The 19023-nt window shown below is 44.9% G+C and overlaps 2 protein-coding genes across 2 annotated transcripts in view; both read right to left on the bottom strand.

Annotated features, from left to right (window-relative positions):
* AMOT (angiomotin) overlaps positions 1 to 18227 on the bottom strand; it is a 47032-nt gene extending 28805 nt beyond the window's left edge. The window contains 4 exon segments of the mRNA XM_042824881.1: positions 2482 to 3216; positions 3218 to 3401; positions 4775 to 4936; positions 17774 to 18227. Of these exon segments, the coding sequence (XP_042680815.1) occupies positions 2482 to 3216; positions 3218 to 3354 (872 nt within the window). The 5' untranslated portion in view covers positions 3355 to 3401; positions 4775 to 4936; positions 17774 to 18227.
* LOC122163860 (artemin-like) lies at positions 18087 to 18677 on the bottom strand. Its single transcript, XM_042825390.1, has one exon. The coding sequence runs from the start codon at positions 18675 to 18677 to the stop codon at positions 18087 to 18089; it is 591 nt and encodes a 196-aa protein (XP_042681324.1).
* Positions 18678 to 19023: the final 346 nt, after the last annotated feature.

Below are 19023 nucleotides of genomic sequence, written 5' to 3'. Positions count from 1 at the left end.
TCGGAGGCAGCAAGGCTCCTCAGTGCACAAGGCAGAATCCAACCAGCCCCTTCGTCCCAGTTCTGCCATGGGGGACACGACCGCTGCACGCTGAGGCCAGGACTCCTCTTAGACCTGAACGTTCGTGGCATCACCGGTGCTTAGGTACAATGGAGATGTTGAGGAGAGAATGGGATTCTGGAGCTTTGCATGCAGCCAGTCCTCTTCTGAACTTTACAATTTCCAAATAGCAGCGCAGATGCCCCTGGCATGCCCAGTATTTACATTAAACTAACACTGCTACGAACACATACATGTTCCCAAACTTACGCCGCCCAGGAGCAGGTGAGGCAAACTGTTTGCAGACTGGTTTAAACTTACCACACAGCCCATTCCTTTCCCAGAGCGGGGAGGGTGAAGCATGAGAATGTCGTGAATTCCCCAATGTTTATCTTGCTCAACGGGTTTTATTTAACCACATCGTTAGGTCACCCTCAAATTCCCCTGAACAATGAGGGGAAAACCCGCAGAAAAGGGTGTGGCTTCGCCAGCAGAAAGAAGGGGCTTTGTTTCCTTGCCGTGCAGTTCAAAAAATGCACACGTTTACCAATCCCAATTAATCCTGATAAACAGAGCTGCAGCCCAGGAAAGCTGCAGCGGCTGAAAATACTTTATCGCTGCAGAGAGGCTGCAAAGACGCACTGTCAGGTGCCAGGCAAACACACTCCTCACAGTCACGTGCCTTTAAAATGCTCATGCCACTGCCCAGCTGCACCTTTGGTAGCAGAGAAGATTTCTTGTCTGAATGACTGTTTCTCTTAATATGGGAGGGGACTCGCTCCCTTCCTTCACTACACCGCTCTGTAATTTATGGATTAGTCTTGCAATTGTTCTACTGCTTCAGCATTCGCTTGCAAAGGAAACCTCTTCTCTGTACAGCTATTTAGGTTAAAAAGTAACCTCATTAGATTCCCAGTGCTTTGAAGACAAATTTCAGTTGCTTCCCCTACTGGAAACCTCGCCAGCTGAACCTTTCTCCTCCTCCCCCCTCTTTTTTCCAAGCAGCCAGGATCCATCCAATACAGACAAAAATCACCCTGTCTAGAGGAGCTGACTGTTGGCATGTTTTCAAATACCTCTCCCTTGCACAGCAAGCAGGCAATGTCTCAGACTCACTATATTAAATATTAGGAGCATTTATGATGCAGCACAAGCACTAAGGATCTGTTTCCTTCCCCTGCGTGCAGATTTGAGGCCTTTGAATTTTCAAAAAGATTTGCAATGAGCTTCGACAATCACTACCACCCCCCCCAAACCCTTTACTTCCCCTCTTCCTGGCCTCTTTATTATTTATTTAGCCAGATCAAAGGGCCTTTTCATCAGGCTTGTATGCTGCTGAAGTCATTTCAGATCACAAACAATGGTGGACAAACTCTGAAAATAGCTCCCCATAGGACTAAGAAGGTTCTGAGCAGATTCAAATTCTCCAAAGCTCAGACTCTGTTCCCAAATACAGACTGGTTTCTTCCTCCCACTCCCCTGAAAACACAACACAGTATGTGCAAACACAAATGCAGAGAGACCTCACCATTTTCTTCTGTAGCAATTCCCTCCCGTTGCTCCTTTGTATTACTCTTTTAGGTTCAAAGCCAGGCCAAAATCATAATACCAAAGTTCCCTCTCCCCAGCCTTGGATAGAGATGAGACAGTAAGGAAGCAGGTAAAGGAGAGCCATATTTTCAATCCATGTGAATAAAACTTCATCTTCACCCACGTGGCCATCAGCATTTGGCTCAAGCCAAATCTACTTTCTAATCTAGAGAGAACCAGAACAGGCTGGGATTTCAAATTGTGCAAGGAAAATTAACAAAAGCCAAACAAGCAAGTCTTGAATGAGAAACAAAGCACACGCTTTCTACTCCTACGTGCTGGCCCACTGAAAAATCTGGAAAACTCTAAGGGAAGCTCTGGCCATTTTTGTCCCCCACACCATTACTGATTTCACTCACTTTCTTCTTTACTATGTGGCATTTAGGTGCAGCTTGAACCTAAAAAAAAAAAAAATAAAAATACTTTCCCTTGGCAGATGTAATTAAAGCACAGCTTAAGTACTGCAATAAGTAACTGCAAGTTTCTAGAATGAATCACACCACAACCTTTTTTTCCCCTTTCCTTAAAGCAAGCCTTCTGCGTGGCTCTGGAGCTGCATTAAACTTCCCCTTGCCATAAAATCAAGCTGGTCTGTTGTTTTTTGTTTGGGTGGTTTTTTTTTTTTGGTTGTGCATTTTTTTCCTCTCTAAAAGGCGTCAGGTCTCTCTAGCTAAGCCAGTGAAAGAGCTTACAGTTCTTCCAGACACCGTCTGCAGCTGAACACAATACATGGTCTCATATGAAAGAGATGAAATCTTTGCTGAAAGATAATCTACCTCAGGAGTGAAAACAGTGGACTGAGTTTTATGCTTTCTTTTCTTATCTGGCTGCCATTTTAAGAATCTTGCTTACCTGACTGACCCATACTCAGGGGGATGTTGATACCTCATCATAGGCCCATCGGATCTTCCCTGCTGGCTCACGCGATGATCACTATAGAAATGCCCCGAGTCCTGAGGTTTGCAGTTCATAGATGGGGTGGACACATTTTTGTAAGGATACTCCGGAGGAGGACCCCTCTGCTCCATCCCTTTCATGCTGGGCTGGGAAGGCGGCTGCACAGAGTTCTTGTAGAACTCACTGGAGCCAGAATTTTTATAAGGGTCGCTCGACTGCTGAGGAGAAAGTGGAGAGAGAGGGGAGAGCGGTGCGCTCGTGACGGGCGCGTGCGCCTTGACACCACTGGTGGCCAAGGACAGCTGCATCAGCCTCTCGCTCAGGGAACGGACGTGTCCTTGCTTGAGGTCCTTAAGTCCTTCATCCTGGTGGACCTTCCCTGGGCTCACCCGCTGAACTGTGGGCCGCCCTTCAGTCCTCATTTTTTGGTTGGTCACCCCCGTTACATAAAACGCTGCCCCGACACTAGCATGTGGCTGGCCCCTGAAATACTGTGACTGCACTTTGGCTTCCTCATAGGTCGGGAGGTCCTCGCTGTTCTGGAGTCGCGGGGAGAGCTGCTTCTCCATGATGCTGTTGTCCACCTGTATTTCCTGGCCCTGGGGCTCCTGACGGGCAGCATGAGTCACGAGCTGATGGTCCTGGGAGTTCAGCCCTTCGTTCTGAGATGCTGGACTCCCAGTGCTGTTGAAAGGGGGGGGCATTTCCTGTGGCTTGCTGGTGTAAGGCAAGAAGGTTACGGTTGTCATTTGGGTTTCCGTATCTGAGCTGCTCCTGCAGCAGGCGTTGTAAAACTGTCGTAGCTGCTTGTTCTTCTGAATTCCTCATCTCAAACTGTGGTGCCTTTTGGGTGGAATGTAAAAGCTGCCCTTGACCTAAGAAAAGGAGACACGGTTATTAGCGCCTGAGTAGATCAAGCAGAAGACATTTAAGAGCAATAGCTTAAAATACAGAAGAAAAAGGCAGGTTAGATTACCAAAGGTTCCCATAACAATGAGGGTCATTAAGGCCCTTAGACCTTCGAAAGACTTGCATGCTAGGGGGCAAAGACTCAAAGGTGATGAAAGGTGACTTGCAAGTCTATAGGAATATCAATCGACTGCAAGCTGCAGGGATGCAGGCTGAATACCTCAGACAGCAAGGCTGCTTTCAGGAGAAAGGAGACCCATAATTCACAGGATGATGGTAAAAAAGCCTGACTCTTGTTTGTTTTGCACTTATAGCTACCAACAGTAAAATAAGTTCCCCATATTTGCAGGCAGGCAAAGATAAAAGGGTGAAATCAGCAAATTGTCAGCTTTAAGGAAGGGGAAAAAAAAAGTTCAGTTGAGATTGTATATGGATCACAGGAAGTAGATGCATCTCTTAGTTTAGATCAGTTAAAGCAAGTAATGAATACCTGGATAGCCAGCAGATTTTTAGAGTTAATAAATATGCAGAGTGAGATCAGTTCCTAGTCTCCCTACTGCAGAAAATAGTACATAATGGGGCAAGTGAGGACTCTGTAACTTCCTGCTATACAAAGGCAACCAAATCCTCACACATCTTAATATCAGCTGAACACATGCAAATGCAAGAGGAAAGTAGTTGTAATCTTTTTTGTGCCTTAGGTCAGAAAAGTGACAGGAAAAAACACTGAACCAAGGAGAGAAATTCAAAGAGTGAAGAGATTCAACAGGCAGTAATCAACAGCAGTTAGCCCTCACTCAGTCTCCCAGTAAAGTCAGGAGTTTGTCAAGGAAGCTCATACCCATCGGCCTTGCATGAGCTGAAATATCCAAAATGAGTAACATCTCTGTGGCATTTAATTAGAAGCAGAGCTACTTCTGAGCTAGAACAGTTCAGAACAGAGCATGCTTTACAAACACACATCGGTATTCTGGCACTACCTTCTGACATCTTTTTTTCTGTACAACATTGTCCCTTAGGAAGAGGCAATTTGCTCACTCTAGCTCGTTCTCAGGCAGACCCAGGGATGAGCTGCAGGAGTCAGGAGACCTGGAGGTTTGCTTTGTTCCAGGTCTCCACAACCAGCCAGTTTCCTCCCTCAGCACTGCCCACCACACGAGTCTTCCCCTGGAACAAAGGCCTCGATGGCTCAGGCAGACAGAACCCTTCCGCATAAGTTAATGAAGAGAAAGGTAAAATCCACCTCAGCCCCGAGCTGCCTCATCAAACTATGAATTTGGGCCCCACCGAATGGCCAAAAATGTGATTCATCTGAAATCCTGTTTGAAGCGGCACATACCTACGTCCTTCACTTTGACTTCCTTGGGAAGGAGGAGCGGTTCTGGCACATGGGGGGACACAGCCTTCCTCCCGCACGTCCAAAATTTCCACTCAGAGATGGCTTCAGTCTCCTCTTCAGTGGGACAGATCACTTGATACTCTCCTCGCTTCCAAAATAATTCTGAGGAAAGCATTGAAAACATCATTTTAATCGGCAGACGAGACCCTAGAAATAACAAACCTTGGCCCATATTTAATATTTTTCTTTGTAGTTTCTTATTTTCTCCCAGAGCTCGGCAATTCTGATTGCTTTAGGATGAATGAACCCCCATGTCCCTAACAATCTACTCCAGCTGCTGCTTTAATCATGACAATTTCTGCTCCAAGATTAAATGCTGCCAACAATGCTCTGTTCCATCTGCGCCTCCAAGTGAAACAGTGATTAAAACCCTCTAATTCTTTAACTCCATTGTTTTATTTTTTTGCTAAGAATGAAAGCTGCAGCACAGATGACAGTACTCTGTGCTTACAGCTCCTTTTTTCAGTGGTACTGTATATGGCAAATTAGAGCAGAAATTCTTTGACGAGAGGTGCTGTGCTTACGTGCTTCAGAAACTTACCACAAATTATGCTTCAGAAATGACTGAGAATGATCAGTATATAAGCATTAGCTTTATTTTACAGACTGGGAAAGTGAGAGAAAGAAAAAGACACTGCCAAAGTCTATGCCAGAAATACACTGCAGATCCCAGCTCTAATTCCCCAAACATTCTTTCATTACGTTACTTTTCCCTTTCTGAACATAAAGAGCTAAAGAAACTTTAACCATTAAGGGGAGAATCAGAAAAACGTGCTTCTAGGTACATTATTCAGATGTAGTTAAATCTACTACTAAACGTGTCCTGAGCAAAAAGGCAAAGAAGCAAAAGAAGTGAAACTTGCTTGTGAACACTGTGTTTGTACTGTAAGGGTAAGCAATTAAAACTAGCAAAATTAAAAATATTCAGTGGGATGTATATTTTGACTTAATTTCCTGGAACGCTGTGAAAAATAAAACGAGCAGACGTAGCAGAGGAATGCAGACGTGGACACTTCTGCCACCATCTCCTTACAGCACACAACACACCCAAGAAAAATTATCTCACATCTGCAAGTTAAATACTTGAGGTGTCAACAGCAATTTCAAGGCACATGAACAATATCTAACCAGGGAACAAGGCTGTGTTGTGTGGTGTGGTACTTCAAGATGGTGGCTGAAAAAAACTTCTAATGTCAAATTCTTAACTGGTGACTGAGCTCGAGAGGAATATATTGAAAACAGCTGCCAGCAAATATGCAGCAAAGAACCTTAAACCAGGCATTAAGATAGCATATAACTAGAGCAGTTTCTTGCCTCCTTTCCCAGTTTTGCACAACAGAAGTGAAGGATTCCTTTCTCCCCCAAGCTGGTAGAGCTGACTCTTCTTTTTCTCTCTTAAAAAAAAAAAAAAAAAAAAAAAAAAACCCAACAAAAAAAAAAGTTGCCCTAAGCAACCTATTTTATTAGAGCATAAAAAGGCTTTTATTATGCAATATGATGCTGCCTTTTCCACCCAAAGATTTCTTTTGTCTCTACTGGAAAAATGCAGGGGGAGGGGGGCTGGTGGTGTTTATTTTCTTAATACAAAGATATAACCCAGCTTGAGATTCTGCCTCTGCCTCAAAGATTCTCTCCACAGACAAACGCAATCTGTGCACGCTGAACTCACGTAAACGCCGAAGGAAGCGGTGCTGTATGTAACCATCTCACACACACCGTTCCACCTCACAGCCACATGAGCTCATTCTGCTCTGCTTCTGCTGCTTCTGATCAGAAGATGGATGGGCACGGTTCACACTGCAAGGATCTGCTGGGAATGAATACTACCAATTTCAGGGCAGATGCAAAAATCAGCTCTGAAATCCAGAGAAAGAGGTGGATGGGGATGCAATACAAAGGTCCTCTGGCCAACAAACCCAGTTTCTTTGCACCACGCTGCCTTTCCAACCAAACGTTCTCTTTGTCTTAACCGTAAGACTGTCAGCACGAAGCCTAGCTTTTTTTCAATTCTACCCTATTATTTTTAATTAATAAAGAAAATCTTGTGCAATTAACTTGGGTGGCAGCATTCTTGGAATCCTCTTTCTGGGCAAGTTGGAAACTCGTGGCACAGACCAGTTAGCAGGGCTTTTTTATGTAACAAAACACAAAAATAAACAGCACCAACGGTTCTGAAGCCCATGTGCTATTTCTTCGGACATCAAATTCTATTTGCCTTTGGCTCTTCCAGCAATTTCAATACTAGTGTGCCAAGCACTGAAATTAGTGAGGTGCACTGGAAAAGTTGTTATGATAGAGTTGGAAGAAAATTGATAGGTTGTGTAAATATTCTAAGCAGACATCTTTTTGAGTTTAGCCTAAATTTATTAAGATGGACAAGGTTGAATAGTTGACTACACTCGGTTCATTTCAGTCTACCAAATCTTGCAAAACTACTGGCTTATGCACTGCATGATACATTCTTCATAACCACAAAGCCTAGCAATACTTTGCTTTCCAAGTGGAACATTCAGTTTTCAAACAATTCTGCTTTAAGGAGCCACCGCGGTGTAGAGTTCCCAGGCTGAAAAGACTTGGCAGTTTGCTCCTGTGCGTCATACCTCATGGCTGATAATCCTACCATTTTGCCCCAATCCCTACTCCTGAAATTATCCCTGGTCTATTTGTATCTGCATGTTTCCAAGCCCAGAACTGGTTGAACTAACACAAGAACTGCAAAGTGTTGGATACAGCCATGCTGAGGCCGAGAATGAGCATAAAGGAGAGCTTAACAGGTGCTATTTAACAAAGAAAAGGCCAGTTTTTGCAGGGCATTGTGTAAAAGTGTAGTAACCAAAGCTTCTGTGTGAAACATCATGCAGTTGTGCACAGGAACCGTGCCAGACCATCATAAGGAAGAGAAATTAATGAAGATTTTAAAAAGATAATGCTGCCAGGCTGTAAGGAACCAAAGCAGCACATTTCTATACAGCATGCAAATATTTTTCAGCATTACAAAAATAAACAAGCTTAGACAAGTGAGATACTCACCACTGCTTGATGAGTGGCTATAATGCTATAGCACAATTAACCTGCATGGAGCAATAATAACCTCACAAGCGAAGAGAAGCATCTCTAGCTTGTGAAACAAGGAGGAATGCAAGAGTCCCTGTGAGGGCAGCCTGTATACACTTGCCCGGAGTGACTGCTTAGCCAAGAAGCTAATTAGCTTACGCATCAGGTGGGATAGAAACAGGTTCATCACCTCAAAAGCTCTATAGTACAGTTAAGCACTTTCAGTTTTACTACCAAACTTTGCGTCAGTCATATACAGACAGAACAATCCAGTGACAGTCAGATTTCAAACTCGAGCACTCAGCAAACATAGCTTCTTCAGACAGAAAGTTTCTAAGGGGCCCAAAGGTTTTGCTAAGTAATTCTGTGTTTCACAAAGCACATACATGTAATACTAAGCCTGGCTGCCAACAGGTGATGGGATGCTTATCAGTCAGATAAAGTCCTAAGTTGTTTTTTTAGGTACAGAGTTATCTCCAAACATACCTGCATGCTGTAATAGAGAAAGGGAACACAAACCAGAGATGGCATGGAAAGAACAGCCTGTAAAGTCCTCGAGCAATAGCAGAGAGCAGCTCACATGCTAAGCCACTCATTGTTTAACAGGAATATGCCCTCACTACACAGCCTATGTGAAACTCAGCATGCAGATTGCTTCATACTGCAAAATTCACAATGCCTGTAAGATCACTGGAAACACAGCTCTTCTGCACACACACTCCCTTTGAATGGTTAGGAGCACAGGTCTCATAAGGGTGGGGTCCAAAAATTAGACCAGACTATCACTGCATGCTCTCCATTTCATTGCAGCCCTACCCAAGTAGGAGGAAGGGAGAGCACATAGACTGAGATAGTCTCTAAGAATAAATGTTCCCAAGGCCAATACCCAAATGCATGAGGCAGCACACAACAAATGCCAAAGCTCTGATAGTGCTTCAGTACCTGCTCCAAGCCAAAAGAAGCTTTAGGCTCCAGCCATAAGCACTTCCACAGCTTTCACTCAAGCATCCCATCCCTGCTTGCCTGGATCTGCTGACTGTGTCTCAGGTGATCTTGGAGGGTGGCACTGAGCAGGTGCATGGAGCAGAGCCAGCATTACTCATCTTCATACCAGAGGGACAGAGTCACTGGGCAAACAAGAAAAACTTCCTTCTTTTAACTAAAAACAAGAACAACGTCACCCGGAGGGGTGCAAATAATGCACATACCCTTTAAATTAGCTCATCTGGCAATGATAGTGAGAGCCACCAGAACACCCAAGCACTGGTCCCAGCTCTAATGACTCTGAGCCCACCTCGGCCCTACCTTGCCCGAGCCACCACCCGTTCCCCTCCAGCGCTTGTGGGACCAGGCCTCGGCCACAGAACAGTGCAAGGAAGCCTGGAAGGCTTTAAAGAAAAGCAGCAAGTCATTTGGACTTGGAAAGAAGTCAGAACACCAACACAGGAAAAGCCCCTCTAAATAACAGCACCATGGAAAAACTCAAAAGGCCTTAGAATTACTTCTCTCTCACTGGAAAGTATCAATTTCTTCACAAAGAGGTACCTATAATCTTAACTGACATAATTTAGGCTTGGCATTAGAAAAAAAGAAAAAAGAAGAAGGACTCACAGAAGCTGGTATAAATAGGAGTGCTTCATGACTTGAGGCATTTTGATAAGAACATTATGGAACTTCAGAAAGCTCGATAAAATTTTGAAAGTGAAACTCAGAGAGATGCTTTTTCTGAATACACTGCTCTAACAGAAAAACCAGTCTAGGTACATTCATCCAGCTGTCTGTACTGGGAATATTTCTAAGTGAATACCATACCATTCCCTTATTTAAACTGCTATGCAGCACTACCAGGCATATTGACACATCAGTGCAGACGGCCCTTCAGCAGCACGTACTGCCATTTCTGCATATTTCATGAAACACCAGCTCCAAAAGAGGCAGCAGGAGCTCTGCTGCTAGCTTCATAAAGGCCAAGATCTCACCTTTTAGATGTCATCTCAATAAAACCATCGAGCTTACACCGCTTTAGTCACACCAGGTCTTGTTTCAGAGATCTGCCTCCCAGTGCACACTGAACAACATTCATCTGCTTCAAACTTCACAGATTTCCAGTAATTATCCTTGTCGAATTTAGGATTTGTCATAAACCCAAGCCACAGTTTTAATTCAGCATAGAGCTTTGTTTTGTCTTTGTAGAATGCTCTGCTTCTTTCTGCTGCCAGCACTAAGGCAGTGCCCTGCTTCTGTCGTCAGCAGCCCCTGTCCCACAGCTATCCCAAGAATGCCCCGCACCGTTTTCATTGCATTGTGTGGTTTCTCCATTCCTTCACTGATTTAGTCCAGGCCTCTCCTCAGGGCTCGCAGATAATGGAAACCATGTGAGAGTAAAATGTAATCTTCAAACATGCAAACCAGTTTCATGTGCATTATCAGAAGTGAGCAAAATGTTGACAGCGCATCATTTGTCCCTGCCGATAGGATCAGGCTGCGTTAATTGCTGCCGAGTTTTAAAAAATAATTACAATCGGCATCTGCATCAAAAATGAAGGCAAAAATCAAACCCAAAAGCTTAAGCCCTGAAAACAGGAGGAAAACACTCCTGGAACAGCTGTAGCCCTTTGATGCTACTTTAAGGCTGTTTTTCCTCAGATGCCAGTTGTGACATCTGAAAATTTGTGTCAAGAGTTGATACAAATAAAACTTGCAGGCAGAGAAGGGTGTAGGGAAGAAATCAGCATGCCTAACACTAGCATGGAATTTGCTGGCTTTTTCAAGCACTACAATTTAAACTATGTTAAGCCCTTTTTTAAAAGGAGAAACTCTTCTCATTTTACAAAGCAGTTCTAAAGAATTCAGTGGGAATAGTCACAGAGCAAGGAAAGCAATCGTTTTTCCAAGGGTTGTCTATTTTTCTTTTCTTACTAAAGAAAAACAGCGAAACCTCAGCCCACATCCCAGCTGCTGCTCACCTGACCAAGCTGGCAATGCTGCTCTGGGATGCTGCAGGAAGGGAGCAAGCCCTGCTGCAATGCTGGGATGAGCCAGGACTGTGGAGCCCATTCTGCGACCTCAGTGGATAAAAGATGAACTGCCTTTTTTTTTGTCGTTCAAGCAAAACCCAACCATCCAGACCACCACATTTTTAGAAAGCAAAGGTGTCGTAGAAGTGGTTTGGGTGTTGTTCTTTTATCATAACCACTTGGGTTTCTCATGCGCACCTTGTAAAAATCTTTAATTACTTGTAGGATGATTAATTAAGCCTCACCACCACACTGGGAGGCAGACATTATGAAGCTCACCTTAGCACAGTGCGATTGGCTCAGCCCTGGCCTACATGGATGGTTTTGCTGCCCCAGCTACATCACTCAGGAATTGGTTTTTTTCTATGTAACTATTCCAGCAACCACTCTAAAGCAGATGTAGCTATGATAGGAAATGATGGTGTTGAGGTACATTACTCAGCAAAATGTCCTTGCTAATACAAACTTCATCACTACTAGAAGGATTTTTCATAATAACTGAAGCAGCAAATGTTTTAGTACAGATTCTGCCTAAATGTTGAGGACGTGGACATCCTAGAACCTGTGCAGGGAACTCTGAATATTATCTACAGCTGGAGAAGAAGCACTTGCAAAGTATTCCTGGTGGCTGCAGAAAAAGGAAATTAGAGCTATGCAATATTCCTCTAGTGAAAGGCACATACACGTTCCAGTTGCAGTGGGGCAGCGTTAGGAGCTCATAGCACACCGTGGATGCCAAGATTTTTATTTCATTTTTTTTAAACAGGATCCAAGTGCTCCATTCCCATCCTAACGCAGCAATGGCAAAGGGCTGGTATTTTCACACACCTTTGGAGTGCTTTTCCTCCTGCTCTCCAAGGTCCCCTTGACTTACCCAAAGGTGGAGAGGACTATGCAACTGCTCGCAGTCTCTTAAATCTTTATTATTCTGTAGTAAAAAAGAGTTTCAAAGTCATTTTTACCTAATACAAATTGTACACAGCAACAAGAAGCATTCACTTGTGACTACTTCAGTGAACTACAGATGACCAGTTCCTTGGGCACTGCTACAGGCTATCTGACACTGCTTTCATGTTCTGTCTCCAAAAATATGGAAGACGTTTCAGTTTTGGTTCTTAAAAAAAATAAAATATAAAACAATTAGCAAACCAAGGGAAGCTTTCCCATTCTGTTCTCCCCAGCCCACAGCAGACAGGCCAGCCCTAGTATGAAGCAGCACCATTTGCTCCAGCTGGCCACAGAACTGTCCAGATGAGCAGACGAAGAGAAGTCCACCAAACCCTGAAGTGAAAGGAGCCACTGAAATGTGCAATTACTTTCTCTGAGTCGCAAAGAATAATCCTAAAAGGTTAAAAAGGTTAACTAATCTACTTAAAAATAAGCTGCATAGAGACATAAAGCATTTTAAAGCAAATGAGAATTGCTGCAATGCAACTCTAGCACAGAAAGGATGCTACAAAATCTAATTAATCAAAAGCTCAAATTGGCTTATTTCATAGGCATTCATATAAGAGAACTGCTCAGCAATATCTTAGTCTACAATCAGACGTTACAAGCATTATACTGACACAAATACCAGCCAGTTTTATTATATCAGTGAGCCCCATGTCCATCTGCTAACCAACAGTGATGAACGTGATACACTTCAAAAGTAGTTTTCAAGGAAAATGACCAAAGACCTGCAAAACCTCCCAAAGAGATTTTCAAATACATGTTTTGAAGAAGAAAAGGCTATTTTATGCTTCGACAACCAACCTCAACGAGTCACTCTATGAGACAACAAAAGAGTAAAAGCAGCAATAGGTATGATAGGCATTATCCATTTATTCCACAGGACCAAGAGTGCAGGTGGTGTGTCAGCACAGCACAGGAAGATTCAGCTCTTTGAAGGAAGAGAGCCCTTGGTTCTTCAGCGCCAGCAGTAGAGGAGCTGCTCACAACCAACCATGACAACTGCTGCAAATGACAACCACAACCTGTGATCCTGAGGTGTTGCACAAACCTGCAACATAAGTTCTTCCTTAGCTTAAGCTATGTGCTCACACTGCTGTGACTCAACTACAGTATATTGAAGCCCTGAGAATTCTGCTTCCATGGGTCTTTTCATTTTGTTCTTTGTTTTCTGCTTTGTGCAGAACCTTTTCTTTTCATTCACCTATTCCTATTTGCTCACCAACTCATCAGTATGAACCCATCTCTCGCTTAAATCAGGTGCCTGGTTTGCCCTGAATGGCCATTTACATACAGATTCACACAGGCAAGTTTCAAATATATCATTACTTAAAAATTAAATTTGAGTATCTAGGTAAATGCAAATTGCAGTACTCGTGAAAAACTCCTCTCACCTACAGGCATAGTAAGCAAGACAAATACTATGCTGCATACTTGAAAATGATTTGCTCCTCGGGCCTCCTTCACACTATCATTCTCCAAAGTTGCTGAGATGTTTTTCTTGAAGACTACATTTCAGAACTACTCAGGAGAGCCAAGCAACATGCAAGATTTGGATATCTGCTGACTCCAGAGTTCTCCTACCCAACAGTGCAACATTTTCACATGGATACAGTCTCAGCATCAGATCTCCTTAAAGCACAAACCAAATGCTTACACAGAGCAGTTGATATGACCATGACACAGAGGCCGCGGTGCGACTTCCTGCGGCCAGCGCTGCGTTCCAGAGCTGGTTGGGAACGTGCTCCCTCCTGTCTAACAGGTTAACAACTGTGAAGCTCCTGCAGCCAGCCTGGGATCACAGGGCAGCTGTGAGCCTATTTGTTCAGAAAGATCATGACTTAGAGCCCATGACACGAAGATGACATATATGGGTACACATAGAGAGAAGATCACACATACGAGGAAGGCAGAAGTCTGATCAAAAAAGCAACTGCACGTCAGAAAGCAAGAGAAGCAAAGAATCCCAGCCAGCAGAAAACAAGCTCTCAGAAATTGCCTGTGGCCCAGATTCAGCACAATGGACTAAATCATTCTGACAAATCCTCTACTGCTTCCTGTAACTTTACAGCCCCGGCAATGGGCAATTTGGAACACTTCTCTGAAAAACCAAGAGATCCAAGTTCTCCCTTGTTTTTCAGGGCAAAGAAGAGGAGAAAGAGAGCCTTCAGCCTCTTTGCCAATCATCAAGAATGGCTGTTCTCACACTATTCTAAACTTCTGGTCTCCATGGAGGGGGGATACCTAGCAGCAAACATTGGCAAGTAAGGACATTCCACTCCCACTATATCGTCCACAATAGCAAGGAAAGAAATCTGTTAGGAAACTTCCGTTAGGAAACCTTTCAGAAAGCCTCTTCACAAGTGTCTGAAAATACCCTGAAATATGGGAATGTCCAACAAAAGTTGGATGGGGGAAAACAGGCATCTTACTTTATTCTGAAAGCATTTACACTTCACTCCAATGTGGGAACGTCTAATAATCCAAGAATCTTTTGCCAAGAACGAGGTCAGAGTTTTCTAATTCAGAACAGAGCCTAACACACCCTGTTCTACCCTGCACACAGAATCTCATAATTCACAGGTGTTTGGAACCAGGCTTTAGTTAGTTTAATACAAAACCTTAACACATAAGAACTTTCTTACATTGGGCTTCTTCTTTCCATTGGGTTACAGTTCTGCAGCTCTTCAAGAGCTGTCAGTATGAATGAAGCAAGAACTGCAATCCAGAGCTGTGCCCCGGAGAGATATGAACAGACAGACCTATTCGCAGCTACAAGTATTTTACATTAACATGTACTTGGGCTGTTGATAATTCAAGACTTATTAATTATTAGAATTAAAGACTTATTTCTGCATATACATTGATATGGCAACAACCAAAACCTATGCCAGATTTTGCTCTACGTTAATAAAAGAAAGCCTTTAATGAGCTGAAATTTTACTTCATTATAGTGACAGTGAGCCTGAACCAGGGGCCAAGACATCATGTGCTGAACACTGTACAGAGTTAAATAGTGCATGTTTTTCCAACAACAACAAAAAATCACCAAAACCAAACAACCCACATTACACTCAACTGGAAGTCAAAAAAAAAAAAAAAAAGAAAAAGAAAAAAAAAGAAAAGATAAAAGATAAAAGGGGGAAAAGGTTTATGTATGGAGAACATAGGGATTGCAGATTCTCAATTTCATTGTCAGGGTTCGGAAAACACAGCAGTAAGGCAATGCAACCTCACTTCTAAATAAACCAAAAGAGCAGTCAGACTGCTGGTGCACAGGAGAAAGAGAACAAGAGGACTATTAAGTTATCTACACTTCTGAGATTCTTGTACTTTTACAAAGTGAATGGCTTATGCTAATCAGGACGCATCTGAAATATATCATTCAAGTCTTCTTGGACAAATATAGCTCTTATTTATCCAGAAAAATCCCCACCAGCTGGCAATGTTTGCATACAGTGTTAAACCCAACTTCAAGAGCTCATGCATTATGAGTCATTTCACATTTAAGAACATTAGTTCTCTTAGCTGTAACTGAAGATGGAGTATCCCAAGAGAAGAATTTTTGTGGAATTTAACAATGCACTATGTTTCCGTCCTACTTCCTCCAGCACAAAGAAGTTGCACGCTTTTGTCAGTTCTTTTTTCCCCTACCAGGGCCTTGCCTACAGAATATCTTTGGAGAAGGAACAAAAGGATTTGCACCAATCCCTTCTATATGAATCAAATATTTATGCTACACCCTCTTCAAGCACTTTCATCTAGTAACCTGTGGAATGTGATCTCCTGACCTTAACACTCAAGCACATCTAAATCAGCTGCCCTTTGAGCTGCATTACAGACTGGAGAGAATTTTTATACATTCATATTACAGGCGTATGAAAACCTTGTGGTGCATCTGCGGCGCTCTGCAGTGCAAAGCAGGCCACGGGTTAGTCCAGAGTCACTCAAATACGCTTTGCAAAAGAGCAATACTCTGATTCCTCAAAGTTTATGGCACAATCCGATGTCGTGCATCACCACAAGCAGGTAGAATAAAGACCACGGTATCAGTACATTAATCAGCCACCACAACTCAAATATGCTTCACGCAAACACTACCAAAATGATGAGGTCTTGGCACTGCCAAAGGAACCCACAGCCCCACGTCCCACTGGATGGCCCCCACTGCCTGCTCATAGTGCAGTAACAGCGAGTTCAGGGAGACCAGACTCCTCCTTCTGTCCGCATGGGAATCCTTTCCTTTGTTCAAGGACAGCAAAAAGAAACCATTCTGCATTGTGTTTGAGGTTCCCATTAATGTTTTAAGGATAGAGGTTCTGTTGCAACTAAGAGTCTTGGAGAAAAAGAGGGAGATCAAGCACTCTGGATAAACCCCCAACCCTGACTTCTACCACAGGACTAGCTTTTTAAGGGCTAGCCATGAACCAACCCACAGCTAGAAGCAGCAGTCAATGAGAGAGCCCTGGTCCAAATATGACCCAAAGATTTAAAAGGGTCATGGGCTCAGCGGTAAGGTTCCTTTTTTTCTAGCAGTCCTGAACAACCAACGCAGTGTTGCCATCACTAATGCAGCCACAGCATAAGCTTGAGAAAATAGTTCTTGTGATCCCACCTGTGGTTTGGTAGAGAGACCTGGTCATCAGAAGAAGTCATGATGGTGGAAAACAGTGAGACAGCAGCCAAAACCTGTGTCCTGTCCTCTGATGGAGCTGGGTTGGACACCTGCCCCAGGCAAGCTCTTACACCTCAGCTCTGAGGGTCTGTCAGCTTCTGCCCTCCCCCGTAAGGAGAACAGCACACCTTTTCCACTCTCTTTTCCCACCTACATTCCTAAGGAGGAGAGGAACAGGAAAAAAAAAAAAAAAAAAAAGAGGAACAGGGAGCAGAGCAGACCGATCTTTAGCATTTCCTGTATCATCGGCAGGAACAACCCACGCAGTGGGGAAGAGCATGATGTCAAGGCTGGTTTCACTATATAAACAGCCAGATCCTCCTGCTGGGGGATGCTGCGTGCTTCCACGGGGAACAATACAATCCTCCCTGCAAAGGAGGAGTCCGACTATGAGCCACGTGAATTCCACAGGTTCTTCCCTTGCACAAAAGCCCAGCAGCAATGGAACTCTGGCCTAGGGAAGCGGGGACAAAGACAGAGCTGGGGGAGAAAGAAAGATCAGAAACTCACAGCAGTATTTCCACTTGTAAAACAGCACACATCCAGCACTTGGCCCCTAGAGAAAGAAGTATGCTCAAAAACATGTTTCCCTGCACAGATTGGGCCTCCTTCCAGTTATTATGTGCACATGTCCCTGCTGCACTTTCAGCCTTACTTGAAAAACACAAAAAACAAAGAAAATATCTTCATGTTCAACTCTGTACAGTGCCAAGCTTGTTACCAGCCACATCCAATAGGCTGATAAGAGGTGAATACACCTTAATTACAGGCTCAACACTTCCACACCTTGTGACACAAGGATTAAGGCACTTAAAGGAAAACAAACTCCAGCATGGAATGAGAAATTCCAACTGATAGCAGCAGCCCTACTCACATGCATGCATAGATCAACGTACACGATTCTCTGCAGAGCACCACAAGCAACGACAACCTGGACACGTGGATTACAACAAGCACAACAACAGTGATTGCTTTCTGAAAAGAAAGCCACAAGAAATGTGGCTGACACAGACCCACTTCAGTGCCTTCCAAAAAATTTTGCTTCTCCAAGTACACACGAGCACACAACTATTAATTTTAGTTAATATTTAGTGACAGCGGTGAAACGGTAAGGGTATTTTATGTGTCGGTTTGCAAGATGAAGAGCAGTCTTTGCAGGAGAGAAACAACTGCCAAAAGCCCACAGGGCCGGCCTGTCTCTCAGCTCTGGCTGCATCTCTGTGCCATGAGAGAGTCTCTTACCTACTGATCTGCTGAAGACAAAAGGATTTTCTTCTTTTCAGAAACTGGACACTTGGAGCTCGCCGGGGTGGCCACACAAAGCTGCCCTGCTGCCAAAGGTATTCTTTTCCTCGGGTTTTTGTTGTTGTTTGTTTTTTTACCCTGGAGAGTAAAGGGCAGAGCAGCGGATTCAGCAGGGGCAAAGGGTGGAATTCGAGACCCAACGGGTGAGCTGCAGGGCTCTCTCCAAATGATGTTGGCTTCAAGGCGCTTTTGCTTGCAAATCCTTCTTCATCCTCAGCGTCAATAAAACCGAAGAGGGAAGCAAACTATGTTAGCGGCACAAATGTACCGGGTTCCGCAGGGGCTTGGACGCGGTTGGAGGCGGATCCGCGGCTGGATTTTTCTTTTTATTGGAAACGAACGCGCTCAGAGACGGGCGACCGGGACGGAGGGCAGCGCTCCGACGCAGCCAGCCGGGCCGCGCGCACAGCCCTCGGCGCCTCGAGAACGGCGGAACGAGCGAGCAGAACAGCCCCGCGTCCCGGGCCGCGGCGTCAGCGGGGAGCGGGGGCCCGCAGCATCGCGGCTGGGGCAGACAGCCGGGCTCCCTCCGCTCCGCGCCTCGTCCCGCGGTTACCTGAGCCGGCCGAGCGCGGCGAGGCAGGGCGGGGCAGGGCAGAGGCGTCCCGCGATGCTCGCACACTGCTCCGCTCCGCGCCTCTCCCGCCTCTCTGTGCGCGGAGCGCCCCGCGGGCGGCACTCCGGCAGGGCGGGCAAGAAGCACGGCCCGCCCCGCCCCGCCCCCGGGCCGCCCCGCCCCGCGCTCTGCTACTCGGACGCTGGAGATAGTGGAAAGTGCGGCCAGCATACGTGGCCAACCGCGTAGAGACGGGATATTAAAGGAGTTCCCCCCGTATCGCATTCCGCTTAAAACGAAAACACTCATCACGCGTTGTTTCGCTCTGAGCATCCGCGGCCCCCTACCAGCCCGACACGGCAGAACCCGAGGGTGGCTGTGAGCCCTCCCCATTTTCCTCCGTAGGAGTAACCACACAGAGGTGATTTTCACTGAAGGCTTCAGCTCCTGGAGGATTTCAGCTTAGAACACAGCGTGGCTTTACACACATGATCCGGCCTCCCTCGTGCCCACCTCCTCCCACAGGGGTAAAAGGGCCCCAGGTGGCTGTGAGGATCAGCATTTCAGCTGCATCAGGGAGATGCAGCCTCCCTGCTTAGGAGGACCTCGTGCTAGAGGGCAGCGCTGCTCT

Source organism: Centrocercus urophasianus, unplaced genomic scaffold (assembly GCF_019232065.1).
Source record: "Centrocercus urophasianus isolate 14NV4802_14NV808 unplaced genomic scaffold, USGS_Curo_1.0 seq_24, whole genome shotgun sequence".
In the NCBI taxonomy this organism is placed as follows: Eukaryota; Metazoa; Chordata; class Aves; order Galliformes; family Phasianidae; genus Centrocercus; species Centrocercus urophasianus.
This window is presented reverse-complemented; position numbering and strand designations above follow the sequence as displayed.